Consider the following 22,425-nt stretch of genomic DNA (forward strand, 5'->3'; position numbering starts at 1 on the left):
AAATTTCTTCAGGAAGCTTATTTACAAACGAGTACTAAATCAACATCCATAATATAATAGTATATTTATAACATTTTTCTATTTTTTCAAGCAGACGTCACCATCTGAAAAGCAAATTTAAAACAAGTACGTAAAAGAGAACCAAATTGAAAAGCAAAGTCCAACCGATTTTGAACCAATTCGTACTGTAGTCACCGCCAAAGGCGTCGCCTGACATGGTATGTGGAGTGATATATATATATATATATATATATATACTCTGTAGAAATGAAGGAAAAAGAAGAAAAATAAAGGGAAGAAAAAAGAAAAGGGAGCAAAAATAAAATAATAAAAAGAATTGGAATTACAAAAGGAACCAAAAGCAAATTATTCGATCTTTTTGGGGAAGGAAAAAATAAAAATTTCAACAGACACAAAATATTTATAGAGTTAGGGTTTTCTATATAGCTTTCTCCATCTTGCCTTTTCTCAGTTATATTCCTCCTTTCAGACTCAGAGTCGCATATCGCTCTACAAAACAAACGTGTTGATTACTCAAAGCACTTAATTGGAATTCGATTTTTCCGATTATACTGATTTGGGACTTTTAATAGATTGTGATTTGGGGATTTTAGCTAAAATCGATAAAGATCGCATCTTTTTTATCCCTTTTGCTTAAAAATCGTTTCAATTTTGTGAATTAGGGTTTCTGATATACGACGATGATATCCGAATCGGAAAGTGTCTGATCGCCGATTTTATTAAATCGGCGAGGTGATTCGCAGTTTTGAAGGGGGTTTTGGGTTTTGTATGGAAACTCGGAGCCGGAAGCGGGCGGAGGCCACCTCATCAGCGCCTTCTTCTTCTTCCTCTGCTGGTCCCACCACCCGTGCCGCTAAGCGTGCTCGTCTCTCCACCACTGCCGCCGCTACTTCCACCGCCAATTCAACTCCCACCGCCGCGTCTGCATCGATCTCAATTCGTTCTCGCATCTCAACTCGTTCCCAGGACTCATCTACACCCATGGACTCCACAAACGAATCTTCCGGGTCGGGTACCCGAACCCGCCGTGGTAAGAATCCTAGTCATGGTTCCGATAAAGATAATAATAATTTGGATAAAGGTAAGGAGAAAGAGCATGAAGTTAGGGTTAGGGATAAGAATAGGGATAGGGATAGGGAGGCTGAGAGGAGTCTAGGATTGAACATAGATTCTGGTGGTGGTGAGGACGATGATAATGATAGCGAAGGGGGTGTTGGTATTTTGCACCAGAATTTAACTTCAGCAAGTAGTGCACTTCAAGGACTTCTTAGGAAACTAGGTGCTGGATTGGATGATTTACTCCCCAGCTCTGCAATGGGGTCTGCGTCGTCGTCCCATCAGAGTGGCCGGCTCAAGAAGATATTGTCCGGTTTGAGGGCGGATGGTGAGGAAGGGAAACAAGTAGAAGCTCTGACTCAGCTGTGTGAGATGCTTTCTATTGGAACGGAAGATTCACTAAGCACATTTTCCGTGGACTCGTTCGTACCTGTGCTTGTTGGGCTGCTGAATCACGAGAGCAATCCTGATATTATGCTTCTTGCAGCCCGGGCTCTTACCCACTTGGTTGATGTTCTACCTTCTTCTTGTGCTGCTGTTGTCCATTATGGAGCTGTTTCATGCTTTGTAGCTCGGCTGCTTACAATTGAATACATGGACTTGGCTGAGCAGGTGAGTGAATTTGTTTGACACAGAACATTTATGTGTCCTACAAGGAAAAAGTATTCATGGTGATACTCCCAGCATAGTTAATCCATAACTATTATTCGCAATCCGAATATTATAATCCTTGCTTAACTAGGCCGTGAACGAGTTGACTTTAAGTGCAACTCTCTGTTTCTACGTGGAACCATTATGTGTATTTACTAAGGATTGGCTTTTTTTAGCTGTAATGCTAATGTTTTACCTTTGACAGTCTTTGCAAGCTCTAAAGAAGATATCTCAGGAACACCCAACTGCTTGCTTGAGGGCTGGTGCGCTGATGGCTGTGCTTTCTTATCTCGATTTCTTTTCCACTGGTGTTCAGGTAGAAAAATCCCTTTCATGATTTTGTGGAATCTTTTAATATCTTGTATCATGATTTTGATGGGAGTTCAGTTTTAGTGAAATAAGAAACTTCCAGCCCCTTTTAGTACATATACAATTGTTTCTAACATCTTTCGTCCTTCAACAGAGAGTAGCATTAGCAACTGCTGCTAATATGTGCAAGAAGCTTCCCTCAGATGCTGCTGACTTTGTCATGGAAGCTGTACCGCTTTTGACAAATCTCCTTCAATATCATGATGCAAAGGTGAATTCATTATCATGTTATGCTACCGTTGCAGGAAGATATCTTCTCTTCCCTGGCCCCTCCTAGTTTGGTTAAACTTAACTTTTGTTTTCTTAATGTTTTCTCTTGGTGCTTGGATGTGTCTGCAGGTATTAGAGCATGCTTCTATCTGCTTGACCCGTATTGCCGAATCATTTGCATCATACCCAGAGAAGCTAGATGAACTTTGCAATCACGGACTTGTTACCCAAGCTGCCTCACTCATCTCAACCAGTAACTCTGGAGGTGGTCAGGCTTCACTCAGCACGTCAACCTACACAGTACGTTTAACTCTTCCATATGTCGGGCATTTACAATCTTGATAGCTGTATTCTGACTTGATAACGCTTGCAGGGTTTAATCCGGCTTCTTGCGACATGTGCCAGTGGCTCTCCACTAGGAACTAAAACTTTACTGCTGCTTGGTATCAGTGGAATTCTCAAGGATATTCTATCAGGTTCTGGTCTTGTGGCCTCTGTGTCTGTTTCAACTGCCTTGAGCAAACCTCCGGAGCAGGTATATATCATACATTTAGTTTTCATTCATGCTACAATTGCTAGCATTTCTTGTAAACAAATTTTCACAAGAGGCTCATGTTGGGTATAAGAAATATGTAGCATAGAAAGACAAAGTGACTTTTTAGTATGTTTTGCCTGCGGATAAAGTGTGTTGGAAAATAATCGGATTCAAAAAGCTTAGATTCATTTGCTATACTTCGTAGTCTTAAGTTAGCTCCCTTTCTTTGGCGGGTCAGTTTGTCTGTAGGGGGGAAGAGATGTTCTATGAGAAGTTTCTCATGCTTGATAGGAATACACCAGAAATTATATGTGGAGCTTTCCAACTCTACATTTCATTCTTTGATAAAGTTCCAGCATTACATCTTATTAAGGTCACGTAGATGGAAACTTCGCTTGCCCACCAAAGAGATAAATGAACATAATAGGAACAAGATGAGAAGAATGCCTGGTAGATGACCCCCCACTCCTGACCTTATCTCGGTGAGCTGCTGTCTGCTGATCCTACACTTTGTTCTAAGAGCACAAAACACCAATTTTTCAAAATGAAGCCTGTTATTGTCAAATATTGTTTCATTTATGTATCGATCCCACAAGGACTGGAACAGTTATCAAATAATTTATTCTTGGTAGTTGAAAACAATTAAATTCCAATAACTTTGTTCTAATGCCCACTTCCAACTATTAAGTTCCAATTAAATTCCAATAACTTTGACAAGAGTGGGTTGCTCTAGTGGTGAGCACCCTCCACTTCCAACTAAGAGGTTGTGAGTTCGAGTCACCCCAAGAGCAAGGTGGGGAGTTCTTGGAGGGAGGGAGTCGAGGGTCTATCGGAAACAACCTCTCTACCCAGGGTAGGAGTAAGGTTTGCGTACAAACTACTCCCCCAGACTCCACTAGTGGGATTATACTGGGTTGTTGTTGTTGTAACTTTGTTCTAATGTCCAACAAAAAAAAAATTAAAATGATCTATATTTTTTTAACCAAGATTGAAGAGAATTATTGGAGGAAGAAGTAGAGACTTATAGTTGGTTTGTTTAGATTTTACTCCTTGATTAATACATATATTTTTTTTAGAATAAATATTGATTACTTCTAATGAGTATAATCGCCTATTCTGATCACCAATTATTCTGAGTCGTCTCTGGAATAACTATAGCATAAAGATTCTAGAAACACATTAGTAGTTCAATTTGTGTATGTTTATAGTGATGGATTTTAGATAGCAATGTAGCTTCTCTCGAATACTCCAATTCCAATAACACACTCCTGCAACCAATTCTTCTCTCGGATAAATGGGCTATAGGAGAGCCGCTACGAGAACTATTCAAGCACACGATTTCCTCTTAATTTCTCTCTCGAGTAAATTAAGATTTGATTTGAAGGGTTCACCGTCAAACATACACAGTAGGTATTGATTCAAGAACCTAAAGTCTAAACTAATACATCATCAAGTTCTTATAAAGGAAAATTACTTCATAAAGGAGTTCATAGCATAAATCATAGAAAAGAAGATTTGGAAAACGTGACAACCCGATTAGGAGATTGGAGTCTCTCCTTCATTGGCTCAAACTTCAATATATGGCTCCAAGACTAAAGATACCCAACTTACCGAACAAGTACATGTGTTTATAGGGTTGGGTAATGTCAAAAAGACCAAAAATATCCTTACAAATCGCAGTCGATCCATCTGTGCCATGTTCTGTGCTGCAGCAAGATATCATGTACGATGTTCCTGTTCCCCTGCGTTTTTAGGCTGCAGTGCATATTTGTGATGTGTTAGGTAGTCTTCCCGCTCTATCTTGCCTGCCTTCTGGGGCTGTGGTGCGAAATCCTGTGCAGGTTCAACCTCAAATATTCACTTCTCTTGATCTTTTTCTTTCCGTTTGGATAGTCTGGTTATGCACCTTTTACATTCTTATACCAAAATTACCAAAGTTCGTGTATTAACCATCCAAATCAAATAAATTAAATCAGAAACCAACTAAAACACATCAAAACAGATCCATAGGTACAATTTGATTCATCATGTCCGAGAACAAGGTAGTGACATTACAATGTGGTGGTCTGCATTTCTAAATCAGGAATGAGTTACCCATATAGTGCGAGTGCCTTAGGAAGCTCAAATAAATTTTTCTAAACTAAACTTTCAAATGTACTTTTTCAACTTCAACTTCAAATACTTTTCTTTTTCCAATTTCAAAAAACCAATTTGATCCATACGCCTACTTGATGTTCTGGTGTAGGATTGGATCACCACTATTGCAACTGATATCGGTGAATTTTTTAGCTGATGGAGAAATTTTGTTTTTAGCTTCAACTCGGTGGATAATAAGCCTGCACATTTTCAACTCTCTAACACTTACATTGGAGTTCATAGAAGGATTCGAAGTCGCGACATATGATTACCACATATGTCCCCTCTATACTATCTTTGACTTTGAACTGAAGCTCCGAGGACAAAAATCGGTGAACATATTGATAAGTACAAAGTTGATGATAAGTATCTATTTATCGTTTTCCCCTCAGCTGTTATACTTCCTGGACAGCCTAAGGAACTTTGCTGTTAGACTTGAAGAAGTACAATAATTCACAAGTGTAGTTTTTTTCATTAGAAATTTTATCCTTTTCATTACAAGTGCATTATTGAATATTCAAATGTTTATTCCTAGAATGTGAATCACGTAAAAATTGGTAAAACAATAATATAAGGTTTAGGACATACCCTTGGTTTTCTTATGAAACTTTATTAGTAGTTGAAGACTCTCAAATTGTTTGTCGCTGAGATCAGTTAAACCTTAGTAGCGTAAATATGGCTTAGTTTTCTAAAACATTCAAGATCTTTCAGTTGTAATTTAGATAGCACTTGGATCATGTTATGAACAACCTTATTACTTTAATTCTTTTGTCTAATGTGTTATTCCTCTAATTGACTCTATTATTTTGTGAAATAAGATGACAATCTTCCCGCTTATTGGTTAAATGATCCTCTTGTTTCAAAGACCGTCTGGTTTCACTAGCTGGTGCTTGAACAAATGCCACGAAAACCATGCCTGCCTTTTCTGTGCTACGTGCGAACTGATTCATTTGAATGCTGCTTCTACCTCTTATAAGGACCGCAAAATTTCTTTTTGGATAGAACCAGGACCTTAAATGTATTTTCCTGGGTTTTACTAGATTTTTGAGATCGTGAACCTGGCAAATGAGCTTCTTCCTTCGCTGCCTCAAGGGACCATCTCTCTTCCAACCAGCACTAATTTGTTGATTAAAGGGTCTGTTGTGAAGAAACCTTCTGCTGGTGGTTCTACCAAACAGGAGGAGACGAATCTATCTACTCAGGAGGTTTCAGCTCGAGAAAAATTATTGAATGATCAACCTGAACTTCTGCAACAATTTGGAATGGATCTGCTTCCTGTGCTGATCCAGGTTGGTATCATAATCCATTGTAAATTACTACCTCCATCTTACAACTGCCATGGTAGAGATTTACGAGATGACCCCTGTTACTTGTTTTGCTGATCAGGTATATGGATCCAGTGTCAATAGTCCAGTTCGCCACAAGTGTCTCTCTGTTATTGGAAAACTTATGTACTTCAGCAGTGCAGATATGATTCAATCTCTAAATAACATCACTAACATATCAAGGTATGAATATCAGCAAAATATAAGCTTGAAATTTTTCATCAGATGTGGATCTGGGGGGGAATGGTTTATCCATGGAACAATCTTTTATGTGCATCATATTTCTTTGGTGGTGAAATTAGTAGTGCATTTGTAATTTCTCTGTAGTTTTTTGGCTGGAGTATTGGCCTGGAAGGATCCCCAAGTGCTGGTGCCTGCCCTTCAAGTAGCAGAAATTTTAATGGAAAAACTTCCTGGAATTTTTTCCAAGATGTTTGTGCGAGAAGGTGTTGTTCATGCTGTAGATGCTCTGATAGTGTCTGCGTCCCATAGTTCCGCTCCTTCCCAGCCATCATCTGCTGAGAAGGACAATGATTGTATACCTGGGTCATCTCGCTCTAGGCGTAATCGACGTCGTGGCAATAATTCAAATGCAGATGCAAGTTCCATTGAGGATCCCAAGAGTACAGTTCCTGGGAGTGGATCACCGCCAAACTCATTGGAAATTCCAAAGACCAGTTCTAGCATTCGCATGGCAGTCAGTGCATGTGCTAAATCTTTCAAAGATAAATACTTCCCTTCAGATTCAGGGGCTTCTGAAGTTGGCGTTACTGATGATCTTCTACGATTGAAGAATCTCAGTATGAAGTTGAACGCTGGTGTTGATGAACAAATATCTAAATCTAAAGGAAAATCAAAAGCTTCTGCTCCTCGGCTTGGAGATATTTCTGCCAGTAAGGAAGAGACCTTGGCCGAACTGGTAGCTTCCATGCTGGGGGAGCTCAGCAAAGGGGATGGTGTATCAACTTTCGAGTTCATTGGAAGTGGAGTTGTTGCATCTTTGCTGAACTATTTTACATGTGGATTTTTTTCCAAGGAAAGAATCTCAGATGCTAATTTGTCTAGGCTTCGACAACAAGCAATCAGAAGATATAAGTCTTTTATTGCAGTTGCCCTTCCTGCTACTGTTGATAGTGGAAATATTGTTCCTATGACTGTTTTGGTTCAAAAGCTTCAAAATGCCCTATCTTCGTTGGAGCGGTTCCCTGTCGTGCTGAGTCATTCTTCCAGATCATCTACCGGAAATGCGCGACTTTCTTCAGGTTTAAGTGCTTTGTCGCAACCATTCAAGCTACGCCTTTGCAGAGCTCAAGGGGACAAAACCCTCCGTGACTACTCCTCAAATGTTGTGTTGATTGATCCTTTAGCAAGTTTGGCGGCAATTGAAGACTTTCTTTGGCCTCGAGTTCAGCGAGTTGAGTCTGGACAAAAGGCCTTTGCGTCAGTAGGCAACTCTGAGTCTGGGACCACCCCTGCAGGAGTTGGTGCTTCATGCCCATCTACTTCTACTCCGGCTTCTGGATCTCGGCGTACACGATCTAGGTCAGCGGTTAATATAAATGACGGTGCAAAGAAAGACCCGCCACAGGAAAAAAATGGAAGTTCTTCCAAGGGCAAAGGAAAGGCTGTTCTGAAACCGGCTCAAGAAGATGGCAGAGGGCCCCAGACAAGAAATGCTGCTCGAAGACGAGCAGCCTTGGATAAAGAAACAGAGGTGAAACCCGTGACTGGGGATTCTAGTTCCGAGGTATGTTTTTTCGCTCTATTATGCGTGTCTAGTAGATGGATTCATTTTTCCAAAATACCTTTGGAGCAAAATTCGTCATTTCTTTACTTTGTTGAAGAATAATTGTATAATAATAGCAAATTCCAGGAAAGATAGTATAGATGAATAAATAATATGAGAAAATTTACAAATGAACAAGAAGGAGAAATATTATTGAAATATTGGTATTTAGTACTACATCAAATATTACAGCTAACGAATAATTCTCTGTTTTGTTTTTGATAGGTTAAATAATTCTCTATTTTATCTGTTAAATGAAGGAATTTTTTGTATGTCCTATTTAAGTAGGGTAAAATGGTCTTTCCTCACCTAAACTCATGTTTCTCTAACCTAAGGGTGTTGCCTCAATGAAGTGAGTGCAAACCTTAGAGATTAGGTTTCAAATTCTAGCTGGGACAAAAAAAACCAAGTGATCTCTTCCAATTTGCTCGAGCCTCGGTGAGAGAGTTACTTGGTACATGTGTTGGTGGGGTGCAATAGGTACCTGGTCGAATAGTCGAGGTGCGCGCAAGCTGACCAATATACCGCCGTTATTAAAAAATAGAAAACTCATGTTTCTCTATTTCCTGCATCTTAAACGCCCTCCTTGGACAGGATGGTCTACCAATAATGATTAGTATATCATCTTTTTATCCAATATAACCGATGATATCCGGTGAGTAAACGTCCTCTTATTGTTAATATGTCTTTCTTTATTCTTTTCCGTTAACTTGAGAAATCCGTTGAAGATAAACCTTTCCTGCAGAAGAAAGTTAATTCTTCCTCCAACAACAACAACAATAACAAATCCAGTGTAATCCCACAAGTGGAGTATGGGGAGGGTAATGTATATGCAGACCTTACCCCTACTTTGTGAAGGTAGAGAGGCTATTTCCGTTAGAATCTTGGCTCAAGGAGAGAAGAAAGTTAATACTTCCTCCCTCCCAAATAAATATTGTGGTTTGGGAGTATTAAATGAAAGTTTGCAATTTTTAAGGTTGATTTTGGACATTGACCCATCGATTATCAAAAAATTACCTGTATTGTCAGAAGTTATAGGCATCCACATGACGGGGTTTGTGAAATGATGTCATTGCCTGATGGACATCCACACGGCGGGTTCTTCACCGTCAATTAATCAACATGGTTGTTCATGTAATAAGCATTTCATTTAGATGCTCACCTTGAGAGATATCTGAAATTTTTAGGAACATATCCTTGTTAAAGTCAATTTTGACTGTGATGATTCTTGTATGCACACTTAATCGAGAGTTAGAGAAGCTGTAGACGATATGCAAAGGTGTAGGTAAGCTTCATGAATCCCTGCATGTCTTGGAATTGCGTTGATCAAACGCAAGAAAGGGAATCACTGCTAGAAAGCAGCTTTGTAATTGGAAATGAACACGCAGAATAATAAAAGATTGAGTATTACCATTATACCTCATTCTGAAAAAAAGAAATTCATTCTCAAAAGAGTATTACCATTATACCTACAAGACAAATATACAAAAGGTCATATTTTAACTCACCTAAATCAGAAGAAGATGCGTAAAATTTAACATCATGTTCTTATCAAATAAAAGTTTATTCTGTAATTTAGGTACTTCTTGTGCATCACTTTCTCAATGTGTACTACTAACGTTTGCTTCTAAATTTTATTCATCAGTTTAGAAGACACTTTTACTCTGCATGTCTTTTACCCTTACTCACCACTGATGACCAAGACCAACTTGCACGCTAGACGTGTCCATTTCATGACAGCTTCAAAATACAAATCTTCTACTAAACTATCATATCCTACATATATACTGTCATTAGTATGTCCCTGTGCCCTTTCTAGCGGGAGGTGAAAGTTACAGGGTTTTAGTATCTTGTCCTTCTCTTTTAAGAATGTATACCTTTTGTTTGCACATCTTGCTAATTCTTCTTTTGACGTATTTATGCTGACTGATAAATTAATTACATGATTTAGCTTACTGGATCCCGAGTTAATTTATGAATCACTTACGTAGGTCTCTTGAACATTGAGGTCTCAAAAATATTGAATGAAACAGAAAAATGCTTATTCAAAGTATTGATGCTTTCTCTGATTTTTACTGCCTACATTTTTCATCTCCTCATTTTTTGCTGCTTGCATGACAATATGAACCTTGACATTCCGTTGCTTTTTGCGATGTTTAGGATGAGGAGTTGGATATGTCACCTGTTGAAATTGATGATGCTTTGGTCATTGAGGATGACGATATATCTGATGATGATGAAGATGACCATGATGATGTAAGCTACTACTAAAATCTCATTTTTTAAATTTCGAGTTCTGCCATTCTTCTAATTTACGCTTAGATTGTTGAGAGCAGATCTGCATTCTCGATGTGCATGTTTTCAGTCGCTTCTCCACAGATCAAATTGATCAGCTCTTGTAATTTAATGCACAGTTGTATTAAAGATGGTTTTCTGAAATTGTTGCCAATGCTTTAGGTGTTGAGAGATGATTCTCTTCCTGTTTGCATGCCGGACAAAGTTCATGATGTTAAATTGGGTGATTCTTCGGAGGAGAATCCTGCCGCACAGACGGCAAATGATAGCCAGACAAATGCTGGTGGTGGTTCTAGCAGCAGAGCTGCTTCTGCTCAGGGATCTGAATCCGTTGAGTTCAGGAGTGGGAGTTCTTATGGTTCAAGGGGTGCAATGTCATTTGCTGCTGCTGCCATGGCCGGACTTGCATCTGCTAATGGTAGAGGTGTGAGAGGTGCTAGAGATCGCCATGGACGCCCTCTCTTTAGCACTAGTGATCCGCACAGACTTGTATTTTCTGCAGGTGGAAAGCAGCTTAATAGGCACTTGACTATCTACCAGGCTATCCAGCGGCAGCTTGTCCTTGATGAGGATGATGAAGAGAGATATGGTGGCACTGACTTTGTATCTAGTGACGGAAGCAGACTTTGGGGTGATATTTACACTATCACATACCAAAGGGCTGACAGTCAAGCAGAGAGGTCTACCAAAGGTGATGGGAGCTCAACTTCCACCAAGTGTAACAAAGCTAGTTCTTCAGCAAGTGCCAGTGCTGATCCCTCATTGCATCGAGCATCATTGTTAGATAGTATATTACAGGGAGAACTTCCTTGTGATATGGAAAAAACCAATCCTACTTACAACATTTTGGCCCTGTTACGTGTACTGGATGGATTAAACCAGCTGGCCCCACGGTTACGTGTCCAGTCAGTTATTGATGATTTTTCTGAAGGGGAAAAGTTGAGTTTAGATGAGCTCAGTGCTGCTGGTGTCAAAATTCCTCCGGAGGAATTTGTCAACAGTAAGCTCACTCCAAAGTTGGCCCGACAGATTCAGGATGCTCTAGCCCTTTGTAGTGGGTCTCTTCCATCATGGTGTTATCAGTTGACAAGGTCCTGTCCATTTCTTTTTCCATTTGAGGTTCGACGCCAGTACTTCTATTCAACAGCCTTTGGATTATCTAGGGCTTTGTATCGGCTTCAGCAACAACAAGGTGCGGATGGTAATGGATCTACCAATGAGAGAGAAGTTAGGGTCGGGAGATTACAGCGCCAGAAAGTCCGTGTCTCTAGAAATCGCATTCTAGATTCTGCTGCGAAAGTAATGGAGATGTACTCCAGCCAAAAAGCTGTTCTTGAGGTTGAATATTTTGGTGAAGTTGGCACTGGTTTGGGTCCAACTCTGGAGTTCTATACCCTTTTAAGTCATGATCTGCAAAAAGTTGGACTGGGAATGTGGAGGACGAGTTCCTCATCAAGTGAACATTCAGTGGAAGTGAGCGTGGGTGAAAAACTGAACAGGGAAGATAAAGAACTTGTCCAAGCACCTCTTGGATTATTCCCACGTCCCTGGCCATCGACTGTTGATACTGCTGATGGAAACCAATTCACCAAAGTAATAGAATATTTCAGATTGCTTGGGCGTGTGATGGCCAAAGCACTTCAAGATGGGCGGCTTTTGGACCTCCCTATGTCAACAACTTTCTATAAGCTTGTCCTTGGCCAAGTAAGGGTTTCTCTCTGTTTTTTTGTGTTGCACGTTATACCTTCTAAGATCAAATTGTTGCACCCACCTTTGTATTTTTTTGTATATCTTTTCTAACGGTTCTGTGCTTAAAACACTGCAGGAGCTTGATCTGTATGATATTCTCTCTTTTGATGCCGAGTTGGGAAAGACTTTGCAAGAGTTGCAAGCTCTTGTTAGTCGGAAACAATATATAGAATCAATGGGAGGCCTGGGCCAAGACAAAATTAGTGATTTGCATTTTCGTGGGACTCCAGTTGAGGATCTTTGTTTAGATTTCACGCTCCCAGGCTATCCTGAATATGTTCTGAAAGCAGGCGATCAGAATGTATGCTGCTTTTCCTTGGACGCCAATTCTATTTTTTTTTTTTAATTAAAATTTTGTCCTTTTTCTTTTGATCATTTTGTTTGATTTGTACCTTAAATGGAATTTGCAGGTGGATCTTAGTAACTTGGAGGAATATGTTTCTTTGGTGGTTGATGCCACTGTGAGGACTGGAATTGGGCGGCAGATGGAAGCATTTAGATCTGGCTTCAATCAGGTTAGTTTCCATCATGGGATTTATAGCGTGTTTGGTGGAAAAATCAACTTATTTTGAGAAGTGCTTTTGCCAAAAATGCTTTTCGAAAAAGCACTTTCGGAGAAAAATAGTTTGTGTTTGGCTAATCAATTTTGAAAAATACTTTTTAGCAACTTTTTCTCCCCCAAAAGCTTGGCCAAACACCTCGATTTGAGGAAAAAAGCACTTTTTTGAGAAAAAAGGCACTTTTGGCCCTGGGAGAAGCATGGCCAAACAGGCTATTAGCTAATTAGATACATGAGATGATAACTTTTAATCTCCACAACTTTCAGGTATTTGACATTTCAGCTCTGCAAACATTCTCTCCTTCTGAGTTGGACTACCTGCTTTGTGGCCGTAGAGAGTTATGGAAGGTAACCTTTGTTTCTCATGAACCCAGTATAGCACACTGTGATACTTGTATACTTGAAAGTTTCCTGCTTTTTTTCCAATTTCACTGTTTTGTTTGTGCAGGCTGAGACTCTTGTAGATCATATCAAATTTGATCATGGATATACAGCCAAGAGTCCCGCTATTGTTTATGTAAGTTTCCTCAGCTATCAGTGGAAGTGTAGTACCTGAGACTAATGTTACCAAGCTAGTTAGTCTGTCTCTTCTATTGACTTCAGAATGATATCAACTGTTTAATTTGCTGATCCTCAGTTACTAGAGATCATGGGAGAGTTCACTCCTGAGCAGCAACGAGCGTTCTGTCAGTTTGTCACTGGTGCTCCCCGGCTTCCTCCAGGTGGTCTGGCTGTGCTCAATCCTAAGTTGACAATAGTGAGGAAGGTACAGTTGTAGTTAGCTAAAATATAAGTCCGACCATTTTATTCTCTCTGCGGTGACTGACCATTGTATTTTTGGAACAGCATTCATCTAGTGCTAGTAATACAGCATCAAATGGTAATATGCCATCAGAATCTGCAGATGATGACCTACCTAGTGTGATGACATGTGCTAACTACCTGAAACTGCCTCCCTATTCTACTAAGGTATGATTTCTCCCCAATCCATCCGCTCTAGGTTGTGCAGAAACTTATCCCCGCATCTCCTTCATGAGGGTAGTCATCTGCTTTCCTAGTGCAATTTAAGACTGACTCTCTATCTCTTATCTCTTTCCACTCTCTTGGGAGCGGCAAATAGAATTTCTTATGCCTTACGTCACTCTACAGGAAATCATGTACAAGAAGTTACTCTATGCGATCAATGAAGGCCAAGGATCCTTTGATTTATCATAAGTCACCTGACAAATGGACTTGTGAATACAACTGTGAAATTGTTGTGTCTGGTCCTCAATAAAGGCGGCTCTGGCCCATGCTCAACTAGCAACACCAAGGTCTGTATGCCTCAAGAATCCGCCGTCTCATTTTTTCATTCAGACTACATTTCCTCTATCTTGATTGCCAGCTTCATTACTGCAGTACTATTCACTAAGATTGTAAAACTATTTGTTTTTTTGTTTGTTTGAGCCATGTATTTAGTCTGCTGATTTACCTGCCAAGTATTGCGGCGTCTTCAGGTTATTTAACTCTGGACTTTTGTGTTTTGGCTGTTTACGTCACAGCTGACATTGGAGCCTTGCTTCGGCCGTGTGATGATGGGAGATTTTTTCTGCGGGGGTTCTATGCTGCAAATGCTTGTAAATATGTAGGAAGATTGTTCTTTCAATTTTGACGTTTTAAGGTCGTGCAGCACATACATGTAAGGGCATAGTGTGGCCTTTTTTTTCACTTTGCTTCTCGCAGATAAAAGGAATGTTGTACTTTGACATTTCAGTTACTAGTAATATGCTCCAATAAATTGGCCAGCATAATTGAGGTGCTCTCAAGCCAAGTGCGGCTCTAGGGTGGTAAGGCAGGTGAAGCCCTTGCCTTACGCCCCAAATAGTTAAGGCCCCAAAAATATATAATTTATTTATATAAAAATTTCTAATTTTAATATTTTATATAAATTCGGTAGAGGTAGGATTGAGTGAGTTAATACGATAAAAATTCTTGAGGCAAGTGTTGCAAGGTTAAAAAAAACTTGATGAATAATGGGTTCACTCCTATCAATTTTACCTGGTATTAGGAGTGGCAAAATGGTTAAAAGAAAACAGTTAATCATCTATATTATCTACTAAAAAAAATGGGTTGGATAATAAATTTTTTAAAAAGGGGTTAAATATGGATAAGAATCATATTATCCATTTAAAAAATGGATAACCAATGGATAACTAATGAGTTTAATTTTTACATTTGTAAAACCTTAAACTGGGGGATGCTCAAATTTGGGAGATTAGGAATTCTCCCAAAAGTGATCATATTCATTAAACCATGGATAATATGGTTACTCATATTATCCGCCGGTTAAATTATTTTTTATCCGTATTTAATATGAGTCGGGTCGGATAATTTATCTGTTTTTTCATTGCATGTTTTCGACCCATCCTATATCCGACCCGCCCCGCCCGTTTGCCACCCTACCTAATATCATATTTTGTATGTCACACCTCCTTTTTCCCCACAAAAGATATGTGTTATGGATTGTTGTGGGTTAAAGAGTTTTTCCAATTAAAGTGACAAATTTGAGTAGGAATTATTTTATTTACAGAGTCGCCACTTGGAATTGATTTTTTGGGTGTTCCAAGTCACCATTTATTTGAATTCCTAGTCAAAGGAAGGTTTGACTCTATTATTATTGGTCTGCGAAAACAAAGTCCGGGTAAGGAATTCTGTTGACCGGGGAGAAGGTGTAAGGCATTCCCCGAGTCCCGTGGTTCTAGCACGGTCGCTTTAATGACTACATTTGGCTTATATTATTTTTGGATAACCTGTGTTTTATTGGTTCTCATGTTTTACCTATGTCCGCTTTTATTGCTTGATTAGATTTATGAAAATTATCTTGAAATAAGTCACGTGTACGTGTACTCATTTTTGTTTGGCGTCAAGAATCATGTCACGCGTACGTGTACACAATTAATAACACATTTATTATTATTCGAAGTTGATTGGTCAAGTCATGTGAACGCGCACTTGTATTATTTTTCTAAACGAATTTGAAATTATTGTAAGACCAAGAGTTTATGGATAGAAAATTATTTGAACGTCGGGAAATATATTAGTTATTTAAAGTATTGAAAATTCATCTACACTTAGAAATATGTACAACTTATTACTCTATCTTTGAAATTAGGAGACATTTATCAATTATGAAAGAATGAGCTAATTATTAGTCTAGTGACAAAATTATTGGGCATGACATATTTATACTCAATCCAACCCATGTCTAATTCTTTCTTTCCTATTAAATGTGATAACTCATTTCTGGTTCACTTACTTGAACTCTAACGCATGTCCCATTAATATGGCAAGATCTTCATTCTTAATTCTAAATAGCAAATCTCATTAAGATGAAATCCTATTCAAATAATCTGTTGACAAATCGCTTGAAACATGTAAAAAGACACTACAACATGATAATGTGTATAAATAAAACAACACAAAAAATTATCACATGAACCTCTATAAGAACATCACACAAAACAATAAAATAATTAACAAAGGGAGGATAAGCAATGAACCTTTAAGCAAAAAATTTCCTTCAGAACTTGATTAATGCAAAAATAATTCTGAGTCGAGCAAATACACCAAACCAAGGGCAAATCGGCAGATGAGCAGAAAATCTAGCGACGAACCTTCTAAAATTCGAGCCCGGACCGAAACTCGACTATACCTCGTGAGGCTGCTGGTTTTTGCCGTGAGAGGTGTGACTATCAATGAAACTTCACAAGGTGTTTTTAGGCTTGAATTTGAGGCATTTTTGGGTCTTAAACAGGGTGATGAATTGCTTGAATTTTCGAAAGAAATAATGAAACGAGTAAAAATTCACTTAGCGTAGAAGAAGAATTTTCCCCCCTCTCAATTCTCTCCTCTATTTTTCCTTCCTTCTCTCCCTCTTTCTCTTCACATTTCTCTTCTATTTATAGAAAAAAATTCGGAATTTTTTCAGATTATTTTATTTTATTTTATTATTTTATTATTTTTAATTAAAAAAAATTCCCACTTCCCATTTTCTTCTTTTTTAAAAAAAATAATTTCCCATTTTTTTTACTTTTATGTTTTAATTTTTCACTTTTTTTACTTTATTTGTTTTTTATTTTCCACTTATTTTACTTTTCTTTTTTTAATTTTCACTTTCTTTTACTTTTAAAAAAAAGATAATTTCCACCTACTTTTACTTTTCTTTTTTTAATTTTCACTTTATTTTACTTTTTTAAAAAAAAATTCAGCTACCTTTACTTTTATTTCTTTAATTCCAACTTCTTTTACTTTTTATTTTTTAAATTTCCACATTCTTTTACTTTTAATTTTTTTAATTTTCTACTTTCTTTTACTAAAAAAAAAAAAATAATTTTCACCTACTTTTAGTTTTAATTTCTTATTCCATACTTTTAATTTTTCTATTATTTTATTCCCATCCGAAAATAAAAAAAATATTAATTTTTTCATTTTTTTTTATTTATCAATTTTAAAATAAAGATAAAAAATAAAAACAATACTAATAGTAATAATTTGACCTTTTAAATTATTTTTAATTCTTACTCTATATTAAAAAATATAACAAAGCTAAAAATATATATATTAAATTTCTAAAAATATTTATATATTAGAAGGTGGTAAAAATTCAAATATAGTCAAAAATTAGGTGCTCATAACTGCCCCTATTTGCTTGGAAACATGAAGAGTTTTCAGGCAAAGACTAGGTGAGCCATGTGACTAATTTTTGACCAAACCGTTATTCAAAAGGAAAATAAATAAAAGATAGAGTGTAACCGAGTCCTGATTTTGGACAGCCTACATATCCCGAGTTATAGGGAAATCAGGTCACGTGTAGTTCAAGGAGAATGGTGGAATGATGAGTTGAGGAGTCGAGTGAGGTTCCGTCGAGGCTCCGGTCCGTGATCCTGCTATTATAAAAAAAGAAACTAAACAAGCCTATCAGCTATAAGTTACAAGATTTCTATCTATGAGTCTTCTCAAACTTGATCTTGAGTCTTGACTGGTTCTTCATGCAGACTCTGATCTAAACCTTGATGCTCACTAGCTGTAAGTGCTAGTTCATTGTTCTGTAGTTTCTTCTAATCAAAACAGGGCTCCAATGCTTGTGGCTTTAGTCATGTCTTGAGCATTCCACATCCTTTCAATTGCTTTTTCATTTTGGATTCATTTATTTTTTCTTTTCTTTTATTCTGAATTGAGACTTCTTCTTTTGGTCATCTCGAACCCCGTACCTCGAGGTAAAACCTACTCAGACACCAAAACAAAAAAACGAACGAAAATTTTTTGCCCCAGTTTGCACTAGGAAAATTTCGTGAGTTATTGTAACAAAATTCTAAACTACTTTTTTTATTGAAAGCAATAAAAGGTCGGGAATGGTATATCCTGAAAAATAAAAAGAGACTAGGAAATGGGGACCCTATGTCTAAAATGAAAGAAACTAGGAAGTGGTGACCCTATATTGAAAAAACGACTAGGGATTGGTGTACCCTACTACTGGTAAGGAAATATAACCAAGGGTTGGTACCCTATATTACGGAAAAAGAATGTAATCATGGGATGGCGTCCTGTATTACTGAAAGGAAATGTAAGCAGGGGATGACACCTTGTATTACGGAAAAGAAATGTAACCAGGGGTTGGTGCCCTGTATTACTGAAATGAAAATGAATCCTCTGGGCGAAAAGGTTCTACCTGGGTTAAATTGCGAAAAGCGAGCCTGGGCGAAGAGTACTTCTACCCAGAATATGAGCTGGATCTCCCTAGGAGAAAAGTTTCTACCTCGGTTAAACTACATAAAACAACCTGAGCGAAGAGTACTTCTACCCGGAACTATGAGCTGGATCCCCTAGGCGAAAAGGCTCTACCTGGGTTAAGCTACGTAAAACAACCTGAGCGAAGATGTACTTCTATGCGGAACTATGAGCTGGATCCCCCTAGGCGAAAAGGTTCTACCTGGGTTAAGCTACGAAAAATAAGCCTGGGCGAAGAGTACTTCTATCCGAAACTATGAGCTAGATCCCCTAGGCGAAAGGGTTCTACATGGGTTAAGCTACGTAAACATCCTGAGCAAAGAGTACTTCTACCCGGAAAACTATGAGCTGGATCCCCCTAGGCGAAATGTTCTACCTGGGTTAAGCTACGTAAAACAAGCCTGGATGAAGAATACTTCTACCCAAAATTATGAGCTTGATCCCCCTATGCGAAAAGGTTCTAACTGGGTTAAGCTAAGAAAAACAAGCATGGGCGAAGAGTACTTCTACCAAGAAACTATGAGTTGGATCCCCATAGGCAAAAAAGTTCTACCTGGGTTAAGCTACGTAAAATAACTCTGGGCGAAGAGTACTGCTACCCGAAACTATGAGCTGGATCCCCCTAGGCGAAAGAGTTCTACCTGGGTTAAGCTAAGAAAAATAAGCCTGGGCAAAAAGTACTTCTACCCGGAAACTATGAGCTGGATCCCCCTAGGTGAAAAGGTTCTACCTGGGTTAAGCTACGAAAAACAACCTGAGCGAAGAGTACTTCTACTCGGAACTATGAGCTGGATCCCCCTAGGAGAAAAGGTTCTACCTGGGTTAAGCTACGAAAAATAAGCCTAGGCGAAGAGTACTTCTACCTGGAAATATGAGCTGAATCCCCCTAGGTGAAAAGGTTCTACCTGGGTTAAGCTACAAAAAACAAGCCTGGACGAAGAGTACTTCTACCCGGAACTATGAGCTGGATCCCCTAGGTGAAAAGGTTCTACCTGGGTTAAGCTATGTAAAACAACCTGAGCGAAGAGTATTTCTACCCGGAACTATGAGCTGGATCCTCCTAGGCGAAAAGGTTCTACCTGGGTTAAGCTATATAAAACAACCTGAGCGAAGAGTACTTCTATCCGGAACTATGAGTTGGATCCCCCTAGGCGAAAAGGTTCTACCTAGGTTAAGCTACGAAAATGAGAGGTATGAGCAGTAGTGATGCATGCTAAAAATAAAGGAAAGTGGAGATTTTGAGGAAACTTACCTTTGGTGACATTCGTCCCTTAGGAATTGCCATTCTGCACTCCTTTATTCCTGCTTCAAACAAAGAAAAATTGTGAGTTTTAAAAGTGGTAGTCGGTTTGTAGCCTTGATGTCTTTGGCAGCTTGGCTTTGTGCCCATCTTCTTTTGATGATGATTTCAACCTGCCACTAGATGTTTGGTGAATACCACTTGCATTTCTGGCCCTAGAGAGCTTTTGACTTTTCAAACTTTTACATGACGGTTGGTAGCGTGGGACTTAACCTTTTTAACTTTATTTTCCCTTTGTGGCATTTCACTTTTGACTTCTTTCCTCCAAAACTTTCAATTTCAGAGCATTGGGGAATATTTGGCTTTTCAAACTTTGCCAAAATAGTTAGCCACTTGGTACTTAACCTATTCAACTTCATTTTGCCTTTTAGGCACTTTCAATTTGATTTTCTCCTTTCGAGATTTTTTGATTTTAAAGCATCAGCCACCACGGCTAATCGGGGTTGACTTGATGCCCTTGCCAAGGCTGGGTGCCTCTTGAATATTAGCTTGTATCAAACGAAAGCCATGTAAATTAGTCTTGCTACCCCTTATTTACCTTAGTTTTGGAATAGAGTTAGACCGAAAGGTATTAAAAGAGAAACAAACCATGGAATGGACAATGAATTTAGACAAGAGGTATCCCTTTCGGGGGAAGGAAAGAAGGACTTATCTGGAGTACATGCATACTTCAATGAACATGCCATGCCTTTTGGACTGGATGCCTGATCTGTGTATACCGTCCGACTCTTAGAAATTCATCACAACTTTTGCCTCGAAACCGAGAAACCTTGCCCAGGACTGTCAATACCAATGGTTGTGAAGATCCTCTTTTCGATTAGTAGTGCCCTTTGCGGGTTTTTACCAGCTAATCTCTCTCATTTCTCTTCTCACCATCGCCTTATAGTGCCCTTTGCGGGTTTTCACTAACAAGACTCTTTCATTTTAGTTTCTTTACTCACCATTGCCTTACGGTGCCCATGAGGGTTTTTACCAATAAGACTCTCTCATTTTATTTCTCTCATTTTGGTTGCACCAGATCCAAGTGAATGTATCCTCCAATTCTTGAACATTCTCGTTGATTGATCGGAAGGACTTGAAAAGGATTTGGGTAAAAAGGATTTGGATTGAGTTACAACTTTGGAACCTTTCAGCCGAAACCATCGCCAAACTATTATAACATCTGCCCCAGTTTCAACTTTTGGGGAAATATGAATTTTTGTTTTGGTGTGACTGAACCCCAGAGAGAGGCTGCCTACGTATCCTTTCGGAATCAAGTCAAACGTAGTTCAATGTAACATGAACTTTTTTTTTGTCTTTCTATCTATTTTGTTTTCTTTCTCTTTCCTTTTCCTTTTTTTCTTTCTTATTTCTTGTTTTTTTTTCTTTTCTATAACTCCTTCAGGTTCCAAAGAGGGTAATCAAAGAAATGTAACGACTCAAAGGGTTGGCAAAAAGGGTTAATGGTGTTTGGGTAGCAAGAATGAAAGCCTTCGTCATCTCAATCAAAGAGCATTAAAGGTGCGTAAAGGGTCAAACATAGTACCTTTTTGACTGCATCAATTTGGAGCCAATTTCCTTTAGCTTCTTCATGATGCGGGAGGATACATCTCAGAACGAGTTGCCCCACTTCAAATTTCCTGGGCCGCACTTTCTTGTTGTAGGCACTAGCCATTCTTTGTTGGTACAACTGCTCGTGACAATCTGCGGCCAATCACTTTTTATCAATCAGTGTCAATTATTCTAATCGATTCTTGACCCAATCTTTATCCTCAATCTCGGTTTCAACAATGATCCGAAGAGAGGGAATTTCAACTTCTTCTAATTTCATTCGGACTTGGCCTAGGCCTACTGTTCTAATTTTTTATTTATTTTCTCACAAGCCTCATCTTCAACACATTTTGCTTCTTGATTCATTATTTCGAGGTCTGACAGCATTTTAGGATCTAGGCATGGAGTCCGCAAGCATGTCATGTCATTAAAATCTGCATTAATAGAACTGAAAAGTGAATAAGAAAGGTGACAAGATTAAGAAAAGAGATATTTAATGAAATATTAATTTCATTTGATTTGATTTTTTTTGTTTTTTTTTTTAAATTTTTAAAGATAGAAGGGTTTACATCACAAAGTAAGACAATAAAAGTAAAACGTCCGCATTATACCCTAAAATAATCTGGACGCAGAAAAGATAGCAAAACCGGCTACCGAGACTCCCATCTGACAGAGAACGTTTCAGGTTTGGCGCCCGTTTTTAGGTTTCTCTTCTGTCGCGGAAATGGCTACTGTGACTTTCACTGCTGGATCAAATTCCTTATCTTCACAGATCATTCCGACTACTGGCCCATTGGTGTGAGTAGGCAGAGGATTATTCATCATATTAGGGGTCTCTTCATTCCTAAGCACTATTGCCTTGACCTCGATGAGGTCTTCCACTGCTCTCTTAAGAATCCAACAGTCTTCTGTATCATGTCCCACTGCTCCAGAGTGGTATTCACATCTAGCATTAGCCCGGTGCGCCAGTTCGGGGCTACTAACTGCAGTAGACCTAGCATGACTAGCTTTTTGGAACAAGTTCGAGTATGATTCACCAACAGGGATGAACTCAATCCTTCTCGGGAGGCTCTCTTTTTTTTTTCTATTTTTTTTTTCGAATTTTTGTTTTCATACCTTGATTTCATTTTTCTTTTT

At 38.6% G+C, this 22,425-nt stretch overlaps 1 protein-coding gene across 1 annotated transcript; it reads left to right on the forward strand.

Moving 5' to 3' along the window:
* The first annotated feature begins 279 nt into the window (after window positions 1-279).
* On the forward strand, window positions 280-14,479 carry LOC107767217 (E3 ubiquitin-protein ligase UPL3). Its single transcript, XM_016586139.2, has 18 exons — window positions 280-1,689; window positions 1,934-2,044; window positions 2,192-2,308; window positions 2,437-2,607; window positions 2,681-2,842; window positions 6,019-6,267; window positions 6,365-6,486; window positions 6,631-8,050; window positions 10,250-10,345; window positions 10,547-12,088; window positions 12,210-12,434; window positions 12,544-12,648; window positions 12,960-13,040; window positions 13,141-13,209; window positions 13,330-13,458; window positions 13,539-13,661; window positions 13,842-14,005; window positions 14,234-14,479. The coding sequence occupies exons 1-17, from the start codon at window positions 790-792 to the stop codon at window positions 13,905-13,907; spliced, it is 5,688 nt and encodes a 1,895-aa protein (XP_016441625.2). The 5' UTR covers window positions 280-789; the 3' UTR covers window positions 13,908-14,005; window positions 14,234-14,479.
* Window positions 14,480-22,425: the final 7,946 nt, after the last annotated feature.

This window comes from Nicotiana tabacum, chromosome 19, assembly GCF_000715075.1.
Source record: "Nicotiana tabacum cultivar K326 chromosome 19, ASM71507v2, whole genome shotgun sequence".
In the NCBI taxonomy this organism is placed as follows: domain Eukaryota; kingdom Viridiplantae; phylum Streptophyta; class Magnoliopsida; order Solanales; family Solanaceae; genus Nicotiana; species Nicotiana tabacum.